Genomic DNA, 17619 nt, shown 5'->3' on the forward strand with positions numbered 1-17619 from the left:
AATGCCCATTTTCATAATTTTTGTAGGGTAGACTACTTGCAAAAAGAGAAGCAAAATAAAGTCTTGTCTAAATTGAAAAAAAAACAAAGCAACTCAAAATTAATTTTTCACAAAAACTCATTTCAATGGACAATATTTTCTGCTTATTAACTTGACTTTAGGATGAAGTATGAACCTAGCTGCTTTGCTATAGGCCTAATAAGGTGTTAAGAACACTGCACTTTCAAGTCAGAAGACCTATATTTGAATCTTAACTTTACCACTCACTAACTGTGTGACCTTGGGTAAGTCTTTTAGCTTCTCTATACTTCAGTAGCCTCCTTTGTAAAATAGGGATAAAAATGTGCTTCTCCTTCTCTCATAGAATTGTTGTGAGAATCAATGAATAATGTAAATAAAGCATTTCTAAACTGTGAAACTTTATAGTCATTAGTCATTATTTTGAAAAAGGTATTAAGCAAACTATTCATTGTAATGGTATTGTACCTTGATAACTCGGAAAATTCCCTCATTAGTCATTTCATCAGTTACTATTTCGAACCAGCCTCCTTCATTTCCCGATATAAAGAAGAAGAGTGCCAACCAATTATCTGTTCCCTCTTGATCCAAGTCAATAACTCTGAACCGAACCACTTCCTGGCTAATCATATTCTCTTGGATATGTATTGAGTACTGAAAGAGATGGATGAAGATTTATTTTTGAAAAATAACACAGTATTAGTTTCTGCACAAGAAGAAATAGATTAGAAATTCAAGGAACATTTATAATTATAAATTGTTTAGAAAAGAATTATATTTATATGTTATCTTCAATATGAGCATCACTTCTAGTCTTCCATAAATCCATTTTTCATGAGCTCTAGTTACCATAGATGTGCAAGTATAGAATCCAATTTTGTGAAGTTTTGTCTCCACCGATGAAAATCTATATTACTATACAGGGTTATTATGCAAGAACCTAAAAGATACTCTTTTCACTTCAAGTTAGCAGAACTGGTGAGAAATACTTACAGTGGGGAATTCAAGTCTTGGAAAATTGTCATTGACATCTAAAATTGTGATTTTGCAGTCACTTTGTGCTGATAGTCCATCTGCACCTCCATCCCGGTCAGAGCCTCTTACAACAAGACTATACATAGCATATTTCTAAGAAATAAAATAAAACAAGATGTTATATGTAACAATAATCTTTATGATGGTCATTACTGTAAAACAGGCAAAGTTCTTTGTAAGTATTACCCAAAATGACATTCAAAATAACAATACTCCAAGGAGAGGATGTAGAAAGAACAATCCACTATTCCTGAGACTGGTGGATAAAACACAGTTAATTAACAACCCAAATCTGCATTTGGGGTTCTTTCTCCCAACACATATCAGTTAGTATTGCAGATTGTACCTCTACTTCCATTAATGTTTTTCCCAGAAATGCTATTTAGAAACGCTAACTGGTTTGAATTTTGTTTTCTCTGGTGGACAATAGAAGAAAAAAGGAACCACAGTGGGGCATGGGATGAAAGATCTTTACATAAAATAGTGCTTTGTATGTAGTAGGTGCTTATTAAGTGCCTGGTGAATTCTTTGAATGAAGAGATAATTCATAAACAGCCATATGACTCAGTGGAGAAGAGTATGGAGTTTGGAGTCCAGAATGCCTGGCTTTATGTCTACTTAAGCAAGTCTCTTGGACAATCATGGAGCCAAATGGATATTTCCTACCCCACAGAATTGTTGTGAAAAATAAAGCAGATAATTATGTGAAGTGCATTATAAACCATGAAACTCTTTAATTAAGGTCACCTGTTACTATCATGCAAAAGTACTGTCCAATGTACAGATTCTTCATCCCATGTCCCCACTACATCTTTTTCCAGTCTCACCCTTCTCCAATCCATCCTTCACATAACTGCCAAAGCAATTTTCTTAAAACACAGGTGTGGCCATATCACTCCTATTTTTAAGAATTTTCATTTTCCTCTAGAATTATTCTAGGAGAGATTTTCTGTTTCTTCTAGAATAAAATGAAGGCTTTACAGCTTGGCATTTAAATCCCTTCTCTGTCTGACTACAGGTTACCTTTCTAGGTTTATTGTTCTTGCCTTAAGCAATTTATATTACTTGTTCATGGTGAATTTGGCATTTTGTTTCTCACCCTTGTGCCTTTGCATAGCTATCTTCTCTAGCTCTGGCTGTACTTGTGGAGAAGACTACCTGCCCTCCACTTCCAATGTGACTGGTTTTGGAGGGAGACTTAGAATATTCCTTGCTTCCCATGGTCTCCTTGAGGATCTTCCCATGCCTTCTTTATTCAGTACACTTTCCTCTTTTTAAGTTCACACAATTAAATTTTTCTACTCAATACAAATGATGGTAGTTGTAAAATATTGACTTCCAGGTCATTCTCTTTCTTTTCTCAAGGAGTTGAGCACCTGGCTCACCATCTTCCCGTCCTCTACAACTCCTCTCCTTATACTAGGGAACCTTACTATTCATGTAGATATCCCTCAAACTTTCTAACCTCCAATTTCTTCCACCCCCTTATGTTCCTTAACTTACTCTTTTACTCCAAGTCAGCCAAACAAATAAATCAAATAGCCAAACACTGTGGATCTCACCATTAGTCACAAGTGTTCTACTTAATTCACCCATCTGACCATAACCTCCTATCATTCCACCTTTCCCAATGTTTTACCCCTCCTATACCTTTCTTTGCTCTCATTAGACTGTGAGCTCCTTGAGAGTAAGGACTATCTTTGGCCTTTCTTTGTATCCTCAGAGCTTAGCACAGTGCTTGGCACATAGTAGACACTTAATAAATATTTATTGACTGACTGACTCATTCCTTCTACCTTTCAGTACTCTGTCATGCCATTACCCTCAATCTTAATTTACTTCTTTCCCTTCACCCTTAACCTAATAGTTAGTCATTTCATCTCTATACTTTCTGCTTTTGAATTTCTTATCATTATTTTTGCTCCCTTGTCCTAGCACCAAACCTCAATCCTGGACTAATCCCATTTTATGCCTCCTCCTGCTCCTTCTCGGGAGCTGCTGAATGGAGCTGGAGGAAATCCCATAACTTTGTTACCTAACTTCACCTGGGCTTTCATTGCAGCAAGGCAGTCCTTTTATTCCTTCCTGACTCTCTATCTCTCCTCCTATAGAAGCTATCCCAAACTTTCTTTTGCCTATTGAAGCCCCTCCCCTGCCTCATCTCCCCTCCTCTCAGCTGAGGACTTTGCCTCTTACTGTACTAAAACAAATTGAGGTCATTCAATCTAAATTTTTTCTTCCATCTCTCGCATCACCATTCTTTTCATCTCAAAAACCCCTTGACCTCCTTTTTCACTCTCTTCTCCAACAAAAAACAGGTGTCCCTTCTTCTTGCCAACGCTAACCCTTTCATCTATTCCCTCCTATCTTCTCTAAGAGATTGAATGCTCAATCATCCCTCCCTTTCTCTAAATTTCTACCTAACTACTAGTACTTTCCCTATTGCCTTTAAACACTCCCAAATTTCTCCCATCCTGAAAAAAAATTTTAACTAGTCCCTGTCATTCCCCTTAAGCTATCAGTTCTGATTTCCTCCCTTTCTTACTCAAACTCCTAGAAAAAAAGGTATCTACAGTTGTTGCCTTCACTTCTTTTCTTCTAATTAATCCCCAAATCTTTGCAGTCTGGCTTCTGACTTCATCATTGGCACTATGAAATGGTTCAAAATCAGAAACAGACATGGTTTTATAGTTTTTTTTCAGTCTTGTCTAACTTCATGACCCCATTTGGGGTTTTCTTGGCAAAGATACTGGAGTGGTTTGACATTTTCTTCTCTAGCTCATTTTACAGATGAGGAAATTGAGGCAAACAGGATTAAATGACTTGCCCAGGACTCTGTAGATAGTAAGTGTCTGAGTCCAGATTTGAACTCAGGAAGATAAGTCTTCCTGACTGTAGGCCTGGCACTCTATCCACTCTGCCACCTAACTTCCCATTTATCAGTAGAAATGACATTAAACAAGGTACATTATCATCTGCCTTGCTTCTGTAGCCTGAAGGCTGTGGGGTCTTTCCATCTGATTTGCTACTGAAACTTCCTTTATGGGTTATCTCCCCTTTAGACTGTGAGCATCTGGAGTGCAGGGAATATTTTGTTTTTTTCATTTAGTATCTTTAGCACTTAACACAGTGATTTGCATAGAGCATGCTTTTTGGTTGGTTGGTTGATTCATTCATTCATTCATTCATTCATTCATTCATTCATTCATTCATTCATTCATTCTAGTCCTGGCCCTATTAACCATCTATGTGACTTCAGATTAGTCACTTAATTCTCTATGACATCAATTTTCTTGTTAACAAGAAAGTGGGATTGATTACAGGTGGTGGTCAGGGTTTAGACTTCTTTCTATTTCTCAGATTCTTTAATTCATGCTTTAAGAGCATTATGGCACCCTATTTAAAAGTGTTAACTCTTTTTTTTATCATTTAAGTAACGATGAACTACTTTACCCTAAGATTCTTTATTATTATAATATTATTCAAGATCAAGTGTTCTTAAGCTGTAAAGGACCTTAGAGACATCTATTCTGAATGTCTTATTCTACATATGAGGAAACTGAAGCCTGGAGAGGTCAAATAAGTTTTCCAAGGTTGCCCAGGTTAAACCTCTATTTGGATCCAGGTCCTCTAACTTTCAGTCCTGTGGTCTTTGCACTGAAGCACACTATCTCTCTGAACAGCTGCACGGATAGTAATTAAAAAATGAAAAATCTACTTAAAGGGACATATTAAATGTAAGGATCCTATTGATATGAAGGTGGTGTACCAGCTACATGATGCAGGGGATAGAAAGATAGGCTGGGAGATCAGAGTTCAAAACTGGCCTGAGACACTCACTAGTTGTGTGACCTTAGGCAAGCCATTTAACTTCTGTTTCGCTCAATTTTATCAATTGTAAATGGGGATGACAATAGCACCTACCTCCTAGGATCACTGTGAGCATCAATATTTGTATACCTAGTAGGCACTATATAAATCTTAGCTATTATGTTTCTATCAAAGTATTTTATCTTCCTCCTATTAGGGTCTCTTTGACACTTTGTTAGTATCAATCACTCTTTCAAACAACAGCAGCAACAACCACAATAACAATTTTACCTCTCGGTCCAGAAAAGGATTCATGGTTCGAAGTTCTCCAGAATATCTGTTCAAAATAAACATTGGGGAATCTGCAGGCTCCTGGCTGACAATCTTGAAGGCGATTTTTGAATTCAGGTTATTCGGTTCATCAGCATCAGTAGCATTTAGCACCATCACCAGAGTATCTAGAAGGTAAGAGAAATTGATTGTTATAAAGTTTAAACTTCTACTGTGTTACAACAAGAAATTTACTTCTCGGGTAAGGATTTTCTTTAGCATTCACATACCAGATGTGCTTATTAGCATAATGTAAACAGTGCCTTTTCAATTCTGGGCTAGATATTTGTGTTCTAGTCAACTAGATGGAAAAGTGGATAGAGCCCTAGATCTGGACTCAGGGAGACCTGAATTCAAATCTACCTTCAGACATTTATTAGCTATGTGGCTTGGGCAAGTCACCTAACTTCTAATTCCCTCAGTTTCCTCGACTGTAAAATGGGGATAATAATAGCACCTACCTCTTAGGGCTGTTGTGAGGACGAAGTGAGAATATTTGTAAAGTTCTTTGCAAACCTTAAAGTGCTATATAAATGCTAGCTATTATTATTATGATCATTGGCTAATAAAGTTGTTTACCCTTCCTTAGCAGTAATCCTTCCCTTTACCCCTTTGCTTGTCACTCCTTGTATCTATTTAGTTTTGATAACTTTGAAATAAAAGAAAGATGCCACTATTTTTCTTCTGATTCTGTTACTTTTTTTTCATGGTAGAAGGATTATGTTGGGGGTGTGGAGGGAAAGCATGGTAATCATTTACATGGCCTATTACAATCTTAAACCAATGATTGTTGTTTTTAAACTCTTTGTGACCCCATTTGGAGTTTTCTTGGCAAAGATACTGGAGGTTTGCCATTTCCTTCTCCAGCTCATTTTATAGATGGGGAAACTGAGGCAAACAGGGTTAAGTGAATTGAAGGGTTTGAGGCTAGATTTAAACTCAGGAAGAGAAATCTTTCTGACTCCAGGCCTGTCACCCTATCCACTGCACCACCTAGCTGTCCTAGTGATATGTTATAGCAATTTGGAGATAAACATGGGTCCTTGAAGGCTATGCTTGCAGAGTATAAATAAGTTGGAAAGGCTTTGAGTATGGGCCTGGAGATGGACTGGGTTTATTGTCTGAGACCCAGCTTAGCTAGGTTCAGACTAGTTGATTGGAAGAAGGCTGACCACTAGGTGCTTTTAGCTAAAGAATTTCATGAAGAGTATCTCTAAAGGTGAGACAGAGTTGTGATTTGGTCAGCAGAAGTTTTGTGCACTTGTATGAAACCTTGAATTTTTTGAAGTACTGAAGTCAGTCAGTAAACAAGCATTTATTAAGCATGGCTTACATGCCAGGTACTGTACTGTGTTGGGAATACAAGAATACAAAGAAAGGGAAAAGACAATTCGTCCTCTCAAGGGGCTCATAGTCTAATGGGGGAGACAACATGAAAGCAATTATGTAAAAACTAGATATATTCAGGATAAATGGGAGATTGTTGTTGTTTGTCCTTTGATTTTGAAGAGGTCCAATGATATAATTAACAGAGGAAAGCACTAGAATTGAGGGGAATCTGGAAAGGCTTCTTGCATTAGGTTGTATTTTAGCTGATAACTGAAGGAAGCCTACGAATGCAGGAGGTAGAGGTGAAGAGGGAGAGAAAATTCCAGGCATGGGGACAACCAGCAAAACTGCTCAGAGTTGAGAGACTGAGTAGTGTGTGAGGAATAAGAAAAGAGACCAGTGTCACTGGGTCAAAGAGTACATGGGGGGAAGTAAGGTTTAAGAAAATGGAAAATGTAGGAATGGACCAGGTTATGTGGGGATTTAAAAGCCAAACAGAAGGTTTTATATTTTATCCTGGAGGTAACAGGGAGCCACTGGAAATGATTGCCTGAATTCAAAAATCGCCTTCAAGATCGTCAGCCAGGAGCCTGCAGATTCCCCAATGTTTATTTTGAACAGATATTCTGGAGAACTTCGAACCATGAATCCTTTTCTGGACCGAGAGGTAAAATTGTTATTGTGGTTGTTGCTGCTGTTGTTTGAAAGAGTGATTGATACTAACAAAGTGTCAAAGAGACCCTAATAGGAGGAAGATAAAATACTTTGATAGAAACATAATAGCTAAGATTTATATAGTGCCTACTAGGTATACAAATATTGATGCTCACAGTGATCCTAGGAGGTAGGTGCTATTGTCATCCCCATTTACAATTGATAAAATTGAGGAGTGACATGGTCAGACCTATGGTTTAGGAAGACCAATTTGACAGCTGAGTGAGGGTTGGACTGGAGTGAGGAGACTCTTGAGGTAGGGAGACCCACCAGCATACTACTGCAACAGCCTAGTAGGGAGGTGCCAAGGGCCTTCACCAGGGTGATGGTAACGTCAGAGGATGAGGGGGTTGAACTAGATGGTTAAGCTCCTTTAAATACTGAAGGATTGTTGCATAGTAAAGGGATTAGATTTGTCCAGTTTAGCCCTGGAGGGCAAAACTGGGAACAATATTTGGGAGTTGCAGAGGCAGATTGAGGTTCAATGTAAGGTAATTCTTCTTTAACATGATAGTACCTGCTATTTCCATGAACAATAAAGACACATTTGGAGGGTATTTCAAAGTGTAAGTTACTTACTTGCATAACTATTTTCTTCTACACTTCCCGCAAATTCAGTCATTGAAAATACTGGAGGATTATCATTTACATCCAGAACTCTGACCCTGAGCTCTAGAACATTTTCCAGATCTTGACCTTGTGCATTCAGAGCGCGGCAATAGATCTAGGAGAACAGGAAGACATATGTCATACTGAACCTGAAAAGATTCTCTAAACAGTTGTAGAAATCAGATGAAAAGGCTCTCTCTGTCTCTCAATCAATATCTTCAACTGCGTTTAAAAACTAGGGGGATAAGCCTTCTTTCCCCCTTATGATCCTCACTTTCAAGTCTTTAACTAAACTTTAATCATACTTTCCTTAGGGTTTAGGCCTGCAGGGGTGGGGAACCTGTGGCCTTGAGGCCACATGTGGCCCTCTAGGTCCTCAAGTGCACCCCTTTGATTGAATTCAAACTTCACAGAACAAAACCTTTCAATAAAAGGATTTATTCTGTAAAACTTGGACTCAGTCAAAAGGCCACACCCAAGGACCTAGAAGGCCATATGTGGCCTCGAGGTTGCAGATTCCTCACCCCCTATTTAGGGTAAAGAAAATCAATCAATCAAGTTTGTTTAGAAGGTATCTACTTGGTAGCAGTATGATTATGGCTATTTAACGTCTCTGAGCCTCAGTTTCTTTATCTGTAAAATGGGCATAATGATATCTCACAGGGTTGTTGGGTGGATCAAATGAGATCATTTCTATAAACCTTAAAGACCTGTGAGCTATTGTTTCTCAGTGGCTGTTTTGATAAGTGGGAAAACCAAATTCTACTCTCAAACAATCTTCTTCCAACCCCCTTTGGGCCTCACATAGGATGATTGCTGAATAAATCATCCAGAGAATTAAGAAAAATAGCAGAAATTTGACAATAAATACTCATTAATTGATTGATTAAAGATACTACATTCCTCAGTCTGAGCTTAAGATTTCCCATAAATAACAAGTAGAAAGTTGGTTTTACATACAAACAGATAAAGTACTCACTATGAAATGTGGGTTGACCTCTCTATCAACTATTGCTGTTATATTAATTTCACCCGTTTTTGGATTAATAACAAAGACTCCATAAGGGGGCTGATCAATTCCCACTCCAGAGATGCGATATGTGACTTGTTGATCCTTGGCACAGTCTGAATGAATCTATAGTAAGAGAGACAAAAAATATATGATAACAAATAGAATTAGCAATTTTGCATTTAGTATTCCAGTTCTGTCTTTCTTGAAAATTATTGAATATAATTTCCTTCTAGCCACGTGGCAAAAAGTTGTAAGTAATTAGAAATGTAGGGGCAGCTAGGTGGTGCATTGGATGGAGCACAGGACTTGTAATCAAAAAGATTCCTTTTCATGAATTCAAATCCTTCCTCAGGCACTTACTAGCTATGTAATCCTGGACCAGTCATTTAACCCTGTTTATCTCAGTTTATCATCTGTAAAAATGAGCTGGAGAAGGAAGTGGAAAACAACTTTAGTATCTTTGCCAAAAACTGCCCTCACTATGGAATTATGAAGAATCAGACACAACTGAAATGAATGAACAATAACAGCAACAACAACAATAAAAACTATTGTTGACCAGATTGATCACGACAGCAAACATTGTAATGATGGCCAATGGTGCAATAAAAGGATGAGGTAAATAATTATTAAAAAAAAAAACATATCAATACACACTATAGAAATCAAGTATGGGCCATCCTTCCCAGTATCCTGGTCTGACTAATGCTCACAGAAGGCAACTTTCTATGGATTTTGAAATGGCCACTTCCAACCAGGAGGAGAAAAAGGTCTTGTGACACTTCTCCTAGTTCTTGAGAATGAGAAGAGGCTAAACTATAGCCTATCCTCATCCCCTAACCCTAGGGAACAATAGTAGATTGAGCAAAAGACAAGAAATGTTGGGACTAGAGATAAAAAAGTGCTGATTATTTATAGGGGGAAAGTGACAGGGAGAAAAGTGACTGGAAAGAAGGGATAGAGGGAATGGTATTATAATAAGAAGAGAGCCAAAAAGATGCCTGAAATCAGTTCTAACACATTTTAAGACAGTGAGATAATTTAAATGTGTATTAAATAGCTAGAATATTAGTATTAATTTAAGTAGTAACATTATTTAATAAAAGCAACAGCAACACAATTCTGCCCATTATATGAAGTACTTTTTCAAATCTCCAATTGAATTTTTAAAGCTATCATAATCTTCCAGTGGATGATCTGAATGAACACATATCATATCTATCTATTTCTCTCATGCCTTCATAGCCTTGCAGTGAACTGGTTCATGAAATCTTTAAAGGGGTCTCCCTTCACTAATTTCAGGATTGGTCAACTCAACTTCCCAGTATTTAACCTCTTACTAGAACTGCCACTTACTTTAGCGATTGGATTTCTCTTTGAGTTATCTTCACCTTCTCGACAAGCTGCTGCAAATTTGATCCATTCCCGCTTTTGTCTTCTGATGGAATGCCATTTTATGGTGCCATTTTTGCTGTTATAGTCTCTTACCTTGGGTAAAAGGAGTCATAGTTTCCATAAGTTTGTCTTCATGCACTCATTTTTATTTATAATATACATTCATTAGGTACTGCAGTATTAACTCTAATATCAGAAAGAGAGCATAATGCCAAATTGATTATGCTCCTTTGATGTACTGTTCACTTTTGTTAAATTTGTTCTAATGATTAAGTAAATCTGACTTTCATATAAATTGGATATATATGTGAAGTTTAAAATTTAATTATTTTCAATTTTGTTTCAATTTAAAAAAAATATATATATATATTTTACCTGAACTCGAAATTCACTGTTAATTTCCACCACCACCTAGAAACCAAACCAAACAAATAAATTAAATGATTATTTTTGATTAGCTAGTTTTAGGATATATATCTTCACCTTCAAATCTCTTTACATTTAGCCTTTTTTTTTTAACTTCTTTTCACCCCTCTGTTTCTGTTCTCCTCCCTGCTATCCCTTTTGCCATATACCGTCCTACTAAAATACAAGTAGATACTGTTTGGTGTTCTGATGTTACAAGTCAATAGGAATATTGACCAATACAAATTATATCCTTTTTGAATTCAACAGCTGAGTCTGTCTTTGCTAAATCTTGTGCCACTTGGGAGATTGAATTCCCTTTGAAGTTGCTAAATGATATTTACTGATAATGGATAATAAAATTATTGTATAATGTGTAAAAAGTGGTAGCAATATGCAATAAAATATTGTATAAGGTATAACAAGTGGTAATAATGTGTAATAAAAATATTATATAATGCATAAAAAAATTCCTGGATATAGTTCAGGAAACTGTGTGGCAACAACTTAGCTATAACTAGTTAGAAGATTGATTTTTAAATTCATTCTAAGAATAGCAAAAATAACCAAATTCTAGTGCTAAATAAGGATATTGATTAGGAAAACAAGGGGAGGCCACCTATAAATGCATTCAGGAAATTCAATTTAATTAACATTTATTAAGTGCATTTGGTCTACCTCCCATTGCCTTTCACAGTGTCTTTTGCAAATAGAAGGTGCTTAATAAATGTCTCTGGTGTTGAACTGAATTTCTAGTACTACTAGATATGTTGGGAATACAAAAATGAACAATAGCATAGTCTATGCCTTCAAGAAGCTCACATTCTACTGGTGTGAGGCAGTGAGGGGTGTGTGGGGCAAGGCAGATATATATACAATAAAAGGTAGAGTCTGATTGGGGACAAAGGAGAGATCCAGGAAAGAAAGGTTCTATAAAATTTGCGGATGGATCTCCAGTTCTAGATGATGAGGAAAAATTATATTTTGAAAGATAGAGCTAAACTCTTAGCTGACTTTTCCAAATTTTAGTAGTTTCTTTTAGTCTGTTTCTGATACTTGCCCTTTTCACTAAGTATAGTGAACTTTAACTAAATAAACAGACTCTGAGAAACAGGAGAAAGCAGACATTATAATTGCATTGAGAACCAGAAAGGAAAGGTGATTAAAGAAATAGAGGAAAGTGTTGCCCTGGTTGGGCAAGTTCTTCTTGGCCTTTCCCTTACATGAGGCAATTATTCTAGTCCACAGATCATATTACTAGGTCTTATCCTCAATTTCACTTACCTTGTACTCTAGACTTAGGCAATGCATAGAGCAAAAATAAGACCCAATCTTAACCATTTTCCCTTCTCTACAAACACCCACTTTCTCCCCGGATCTTTTCAGTTGTTTCCAAGCCTGTAGTCAGTTGAGTGTTGCATCAGGATGCATTGAATCCTATACACCAGCATGATCAGCTGCTCTAATGGCAATTTTTTTTTTGTCGAGAACCCATATGAAGTGCTGAGCTTGGCTTTGAAGCTCACTTGGGATATAATGAACACAAATATAGCAATTTAAAGAAATTTAAATAGATTAAGCATTTAGTTTTAAAATCATCTTCCCAAATCATCTTCTATAGTTCAGAGAATTCCAGTTTTCCAGGACATTTAATAGGGAGAGTAAGTAATAAAAACTTTTATCGCAAGTATTAGTCTGGATTTAAAGTTGACCAGTAGAATGTGAAAATTACAGTTAGTGTGGGATTAAAAATTATTCAAGCTATTCCAAATGACTCCATGTAATTGACTTCAATTTTAACATTTTATGTAATACTATAGCAAACCTCAAAGACTGCTACATTTATTTATTTATTTTCCCTTCAATTTAATTTTATTTTTCAGTTCCAAATTCTCTCCCTTTCCACCTCTCCCCCACCAATCAAGAAGGCAAGAAATACCAAACCCATTATGAACACTAAGTCACACAAAACAAATTTCCACATTGGCTAAAACATTTTTTAAATGCTAAAAATAATTCATAATTCAAAAACACATTTACATGGAAATGTATTTCTTCATGGTTAATAAAATGAGCACTTTAATTTAAGAGATGACATGTTTTCCTATGAGAAATTCTTTGACCTATGGTACAAATGAATGGTAATCACCATCATGGCTGACTGTTCATGCCAATTAGGTCACTTCCTGTTTCTAAGAGAAACAGAACGACATCATCTCCTGGCAGATTCTTTATGCTCTAGACCAGATCTTGATATGTTCCTTGAATCCTCATTGAGTCCTTCAGATCACTAAGATACCATTGGAATAGCACACGTGATACTGAAGGACAGAGTCTACAAGAAAGAATGTGTTTGACAATGTGCCAAACTCACCTCAGCAATGATAGGATCTACTGTAGTCAGGTATCCCTTAAAGTCTTAATGTTTTTCTTTAAAAGAAATAGACATAGACACATTTTCTTTTTTTAAATTATGAAATCAAAAGGTGAAAAATAAGGCCAACTGGAATCGACATGACAGCTTTTCTTCAGAGTTCAAACAGAACAGATAGAATCTAATTTAACTTCCCAACATCCCTGTTAGCTAGGGAGGATTTAGGTCTTATTATCCTTTCACAGGCAAGGAAAAGAGATGTGAAGCTGGATAAGAGACGTGCCCAAGCTTATATATAGCTAGGAAATTGTGGAGATGGAACTAGATCCTGGGTCTCCTAATGCCTGATCATTCTAGGCATTGGATAGAACCTATCATATTTCTCCTTAAGAAGCATTGCTTCTTGTGGCCTCTATTGCCTTGGCTCAACGTTTCCTTTACCTCACCTGTGGGGGTGGAATGGGGGTGGAACTGTACATTAGTTGTCTGTTTGGGAGACATTTCTTCATAATAATAGAACTGTATATCCACCTTTTATCTACAGTGCACCTTTCTTTCTATGGTGAGGTGGCTAGTGGGTAGATGGTGTTTCTTTTGGATGACTGTGATGGATGACTCATTAACCATCTCAGGTCTTTGAATCTGTGTCATATTATTCCCATGAAAGGATCATGGGATTAGGAACAGAGCTCAGTATCTACACCCTCATGTTAGGGTGTCAGTATTGATCAACAACTGAATAATTGCTATCTACACTTCTATCTGTGCTGTGTAGACATAGGCTCATAGTCATGTGCTCAGAGACATAATATAAACTGTTACTACAGTTTTTCATTTGTATGGTGTATTTGTTGATAATATACAATTAATGTTTGGTCACAAGGACTTTTCCTACAATTTTTTTATGCACAACAAGACCAGAGATGAATTATGTGGAGGTAGTGGAAAGGACACAATTTGGAATCAAGAGACACCTGGGATTGAATCCCATCTACAACCTTTACTAAACTTATAACCATGGGCAAGTCACTTAATCTATATGTCTCAATTTCTCCTCTGTAAAATGGGAATGTAATACATTATAGTACTTTCCTCATAAGATTGTCCTGAAGACAAAATTAAATAATGCAGGAAAATTGTTTTCTAAGCCTTAACATGGTATATCATTTATCATTATAACCATATCTTTTAAATATTTGATAAAATGTCCTAGCCTACATCTAATGATATTTTATTTAAATGAATATAATCAAAAGAATTTGAGGAAAGAAGGCTGAATTTATTTATTTATAATATAGCTAATTTGTTTTTTGTGTAAAGGACATAAAAGAATAATTTGCAATAGTCCCCTAGAAAGTCAGTATATCAGTTATTAGTCCCAAAGTTGAGCCCATAAATCCTTCCTACACAAAAGTAATATGAAACTCAATGTGTGAATTCCAAATCTCAGAGCTTACACATTTAGATTTGCCCATTCTGATTGGATTAGAAAAGTCTTTGACATCATGACTAAGAAAATTAAACTTAGCAAAAATTAACTATCTAGCTAAGAGGCAGTATGGTATAATGGAGAGAGGGCTGACCTCACAGTCGGAAAGACCTGCAATTGAGTCCTGCTTCTGATACATCCTAGCTGTGTGACCATGGGTGAGTGATTTACCCTCTCAGTACCCCTAGGCAATTGTCTGAGACTATAAATTAGAAAGGAGTTGCCTATCTTCATTGGTGACAGAGAGTTTCTACACCAGCAAATTCCCACATTGAAGAAGTTACAGGTCTATACCACCTCTCTGCCCCACCCCCTAACAAAAGACAAGCTCCTCCCCAAAGTGTCTTCTTATGCAATGCCAAATATAACATATTCTTTGCTTATTTAACATATTACTAGCTCTTTTGGGTTAGTAACCTGTTTCTCCATATCATTGTCATCATTCCTTGGTTGGAAGCACACCAAAGAAAATAATGCTTTCCTTCCTGAAAGATAGACTCTCACAGTGCCAGCATTACAGTCAAGAATTAATTTTTGAATCCTGAGAGTATGGTCCAGGGGCAGGGAACCTGCAGCCTTGAGGCCATATGTGGCCTTCTAGGTCCTTGGGTGTTGCCTTTTGATTGAGTCCAAGTTTTACAGAACAAATCCTTTTTTTAAGGGGATTTGTTCTGTGAAGTTTGGATTCAGTCAAAGGGCCACACTTGAGGACCTAGAGGTCTACATGTGGCCTTGAGGTCACAAGTTCCCCCCATCCCTGATAACCTTTAACATTTCCATTCCATTCTAAGTGATGCCATGGATAAGGTGCTGGATCTGGAGTCAGGAAGACCTGAGTTTAAATCTAACCTTAGACACTTCCTAGCTGGGCAAGTCACTTAACCTCTGTCTGTTTCAGGGTTGTTTTGAGACTCAAATGAGGTAATATTTGCAAAGCGCCTAGCACAGTACCTGACACATAGTAAGCACTTAATAAATGCTTCTTTCTTTCTTTCCTTCCATCCACCCATTTATTTGTTTTCTTTCATGTCTCATTTCTACTAAAAAAATAAAAAGCCAATAGCCCACCTGAAATTCTCATGAATCCACCATTAGGACTTGAAGGCAATGTGCTGTAGGGACAACAATGGACAAGGTAACCATGGGTTCTAGTCCTGGCTCTGTCAGTAAGTGGCTCTTTGATCTCATTTAACATCTCTCTGCAGGTTTCCTCAACCATATAATGAGGCAATTGGTTAAGATAATATCTAAGTTACCTTGCATCGCCTTAATATTATATTTGAGGCAATTGTGATTGTCCTGAATTCCTTTCTATATTACTCCTCAACACAGGGGCATGAGTGGGGTCCCCTCTCCAAAGCATTTCTTTTTCTCTTTGTCTTTAGTAGCAAAATTCCTTCCGAGATCAATTACCTTCATAAGAAAATTTTACAGGGGCGATTTAGAAAAGGGGACATCATCAGAAAATAGATGACTTCTTCCGTCTATGGATTTGTAAAGAAAAGAATTGTGCTGGGTAGCAAACTCCGCCCTGAGTTCAGGTTTGTGGTTAAGCTCGATCTCTGAAACTAGTTGTTTGACCTTGAACAAGTCACTTAACTTCTGTATATCTCGGTTTTCTCATTCGCAAAAGAAGATGATACTATTTGCACTACTTTTGTTGAAGGATTTTTTTGGTGGGGAAAGTACACTGGAAATGTGTATTACTGTTATGCTCCTTTCATTTTTACATCCCTTTAACTATTTCCTTAATTGAGTGATTTTTAGTTTATTAAATGAAGTAGGAACAATTTTTTGAACAAAATTATAAAATATCTAACTAGTGAACTGTAATTTTGTTATTGAATCTCTCCTGATTAATTACTGAGCATATGTATGTCTTTTATATGCAAGTGCTCTGGATGTGGTAGTGGCTTTAATGAAATTATGTTGGGTTTATTTTTAAATGGATATTATCCAAATATTAAACTGGATTAAAGCCTGTGCAAAATAATTTGTCACTTAACAAATAAAAAGTCATGGTCTTCAATTCTTTTTCTTTTGACCCCAGACATCCCTAAATTTTCCAAAGGTGGTTTCTAAGTTAACAAACAAAGTAAAGTAGATAATTTCTACTATCTCATTGACTGACACAGTGAGTGTCACAGTATCCAAAGGCATATTTCTCATTTGACCTAAATCTACTATCTAAATCCCTGAGGAGAAACTTGCATGCTAAGGGATTCCTTCAGTGGTGCTGGGAGCAATTTGACTGAAAAGTTTCCTCAGAGAGTAGAATGTTGAATCTCCTGGGCCTACTTCTTGTTTGTAAATTGATGACCCTGGCTGAACACGAGTGTATGCTTCCTGAAACGATGATCATTATGATGGTAAAGTGGACAGTGACATTTAAGGGTCATATATTAAATGTAACCTGGAGTAATTTTAAACTTATATGACAGTCTTTCTGGCTAAGCGTGGATTGGCCCTTAGGGTTACATCTGCACTAAAAATATAAATCTTTATCTCCTACGTAATCAATCAATATGCATTTATTGAACACCTGCTATGTGTCAGGCACTGTGGTGGGCACTGGTGATATAGCTAGAAATTAGGCAGTTAGATGGCACAGTGGTTAGTTTGTTGGACTTGGAGTCAGGAAGATCTGAATTCAAATCCTACCTTAGACACTAGCTGGCCAAGTCACGTAGGTTTTTTCAGCTTCAGCTTCCTCATCTGTAAAATGGGTTTGATAGTAACAGCACTTACCTTACAAGGCTATTGTGAGGACAAAGTGAGATAATACATGTAAAACACTTTGCAAATCTTAAAGCACTATATAAATGTTAGCTGTTGTTATTATTGTAACAAAGACAGGAATGAAACAATCCCTGCCCTCAAGGAGCTTACAATCTATCAGGAGGGACAAAGTGTGTCTGTCTGTGTATGTGTGTGTGTGTGTGTATGTGTGTGTATATATATAATATATATGTTGTTCAGTTGTTTCAGTTGTATCTGATTCTTTCTGAATGGGCAAAGATACTAGAGTGGCCTGCCATTTTCTTCTCCAGTGTGTGTGTGTGTGTGTGTGTGTGTGTGTGTGTGTGTGTGTGTGTGTGT

General features: G+C 36.8%; 1 protein-coding gene across 1 annotated transcript in view; it reads right to left on the reverse strand.

Moving 5' to 3' along the window:
* LOC114031784 (desmoglein-1-like) overlaps positions 1-17619 on the reverse strand; it is a 42197-nt gene that overhangs the window by 17844 nt on the left and 6734 nt on the right. Inside the window, exons 2-8 of the mRNA XM_027846896.1 lie at positions 10628-10663; positions 10214-10345; positions 8825-8980; positions 7816-7960; positions 5155-5321; positions 1012-1146; positions 487-672 (exon numbers count right to left, since the gene is read on the reverse strand). Of these exons, the coding sequence (XP_027702697.1) occupies positions 487-672; positions 1012-1146; positions 5155-5321; positions 7816-7960; positions 8825-8980; positions 10214-10345; positions 10628-10663 (957 nt within the window). The remainder of the gene's footprint in view (positions 1-486; positions 673-1011; positions 1147-5154; positions 5322-7815; positions 7961-8824; positions 8981-10213; positions 10346-10627; positions 10664-17619) is intronic.

Source organism: Vombatus ursinus, unplaced genomic scaffold (assembly GCF_900497805.2).
Source record: "Vombatus ursinus unplaced genomic scaffold, bare-nosed wombat genome assembly UNPS02015255.1, whole genome shotgun sequence".
Taxonomy (NCBI): domain Eukaryota; kingdom Metazoa; phylum Chordata; class Mammalia; order Diprotodontia; family Vombatidae; genus Vombatus; species Vombatus ursinus.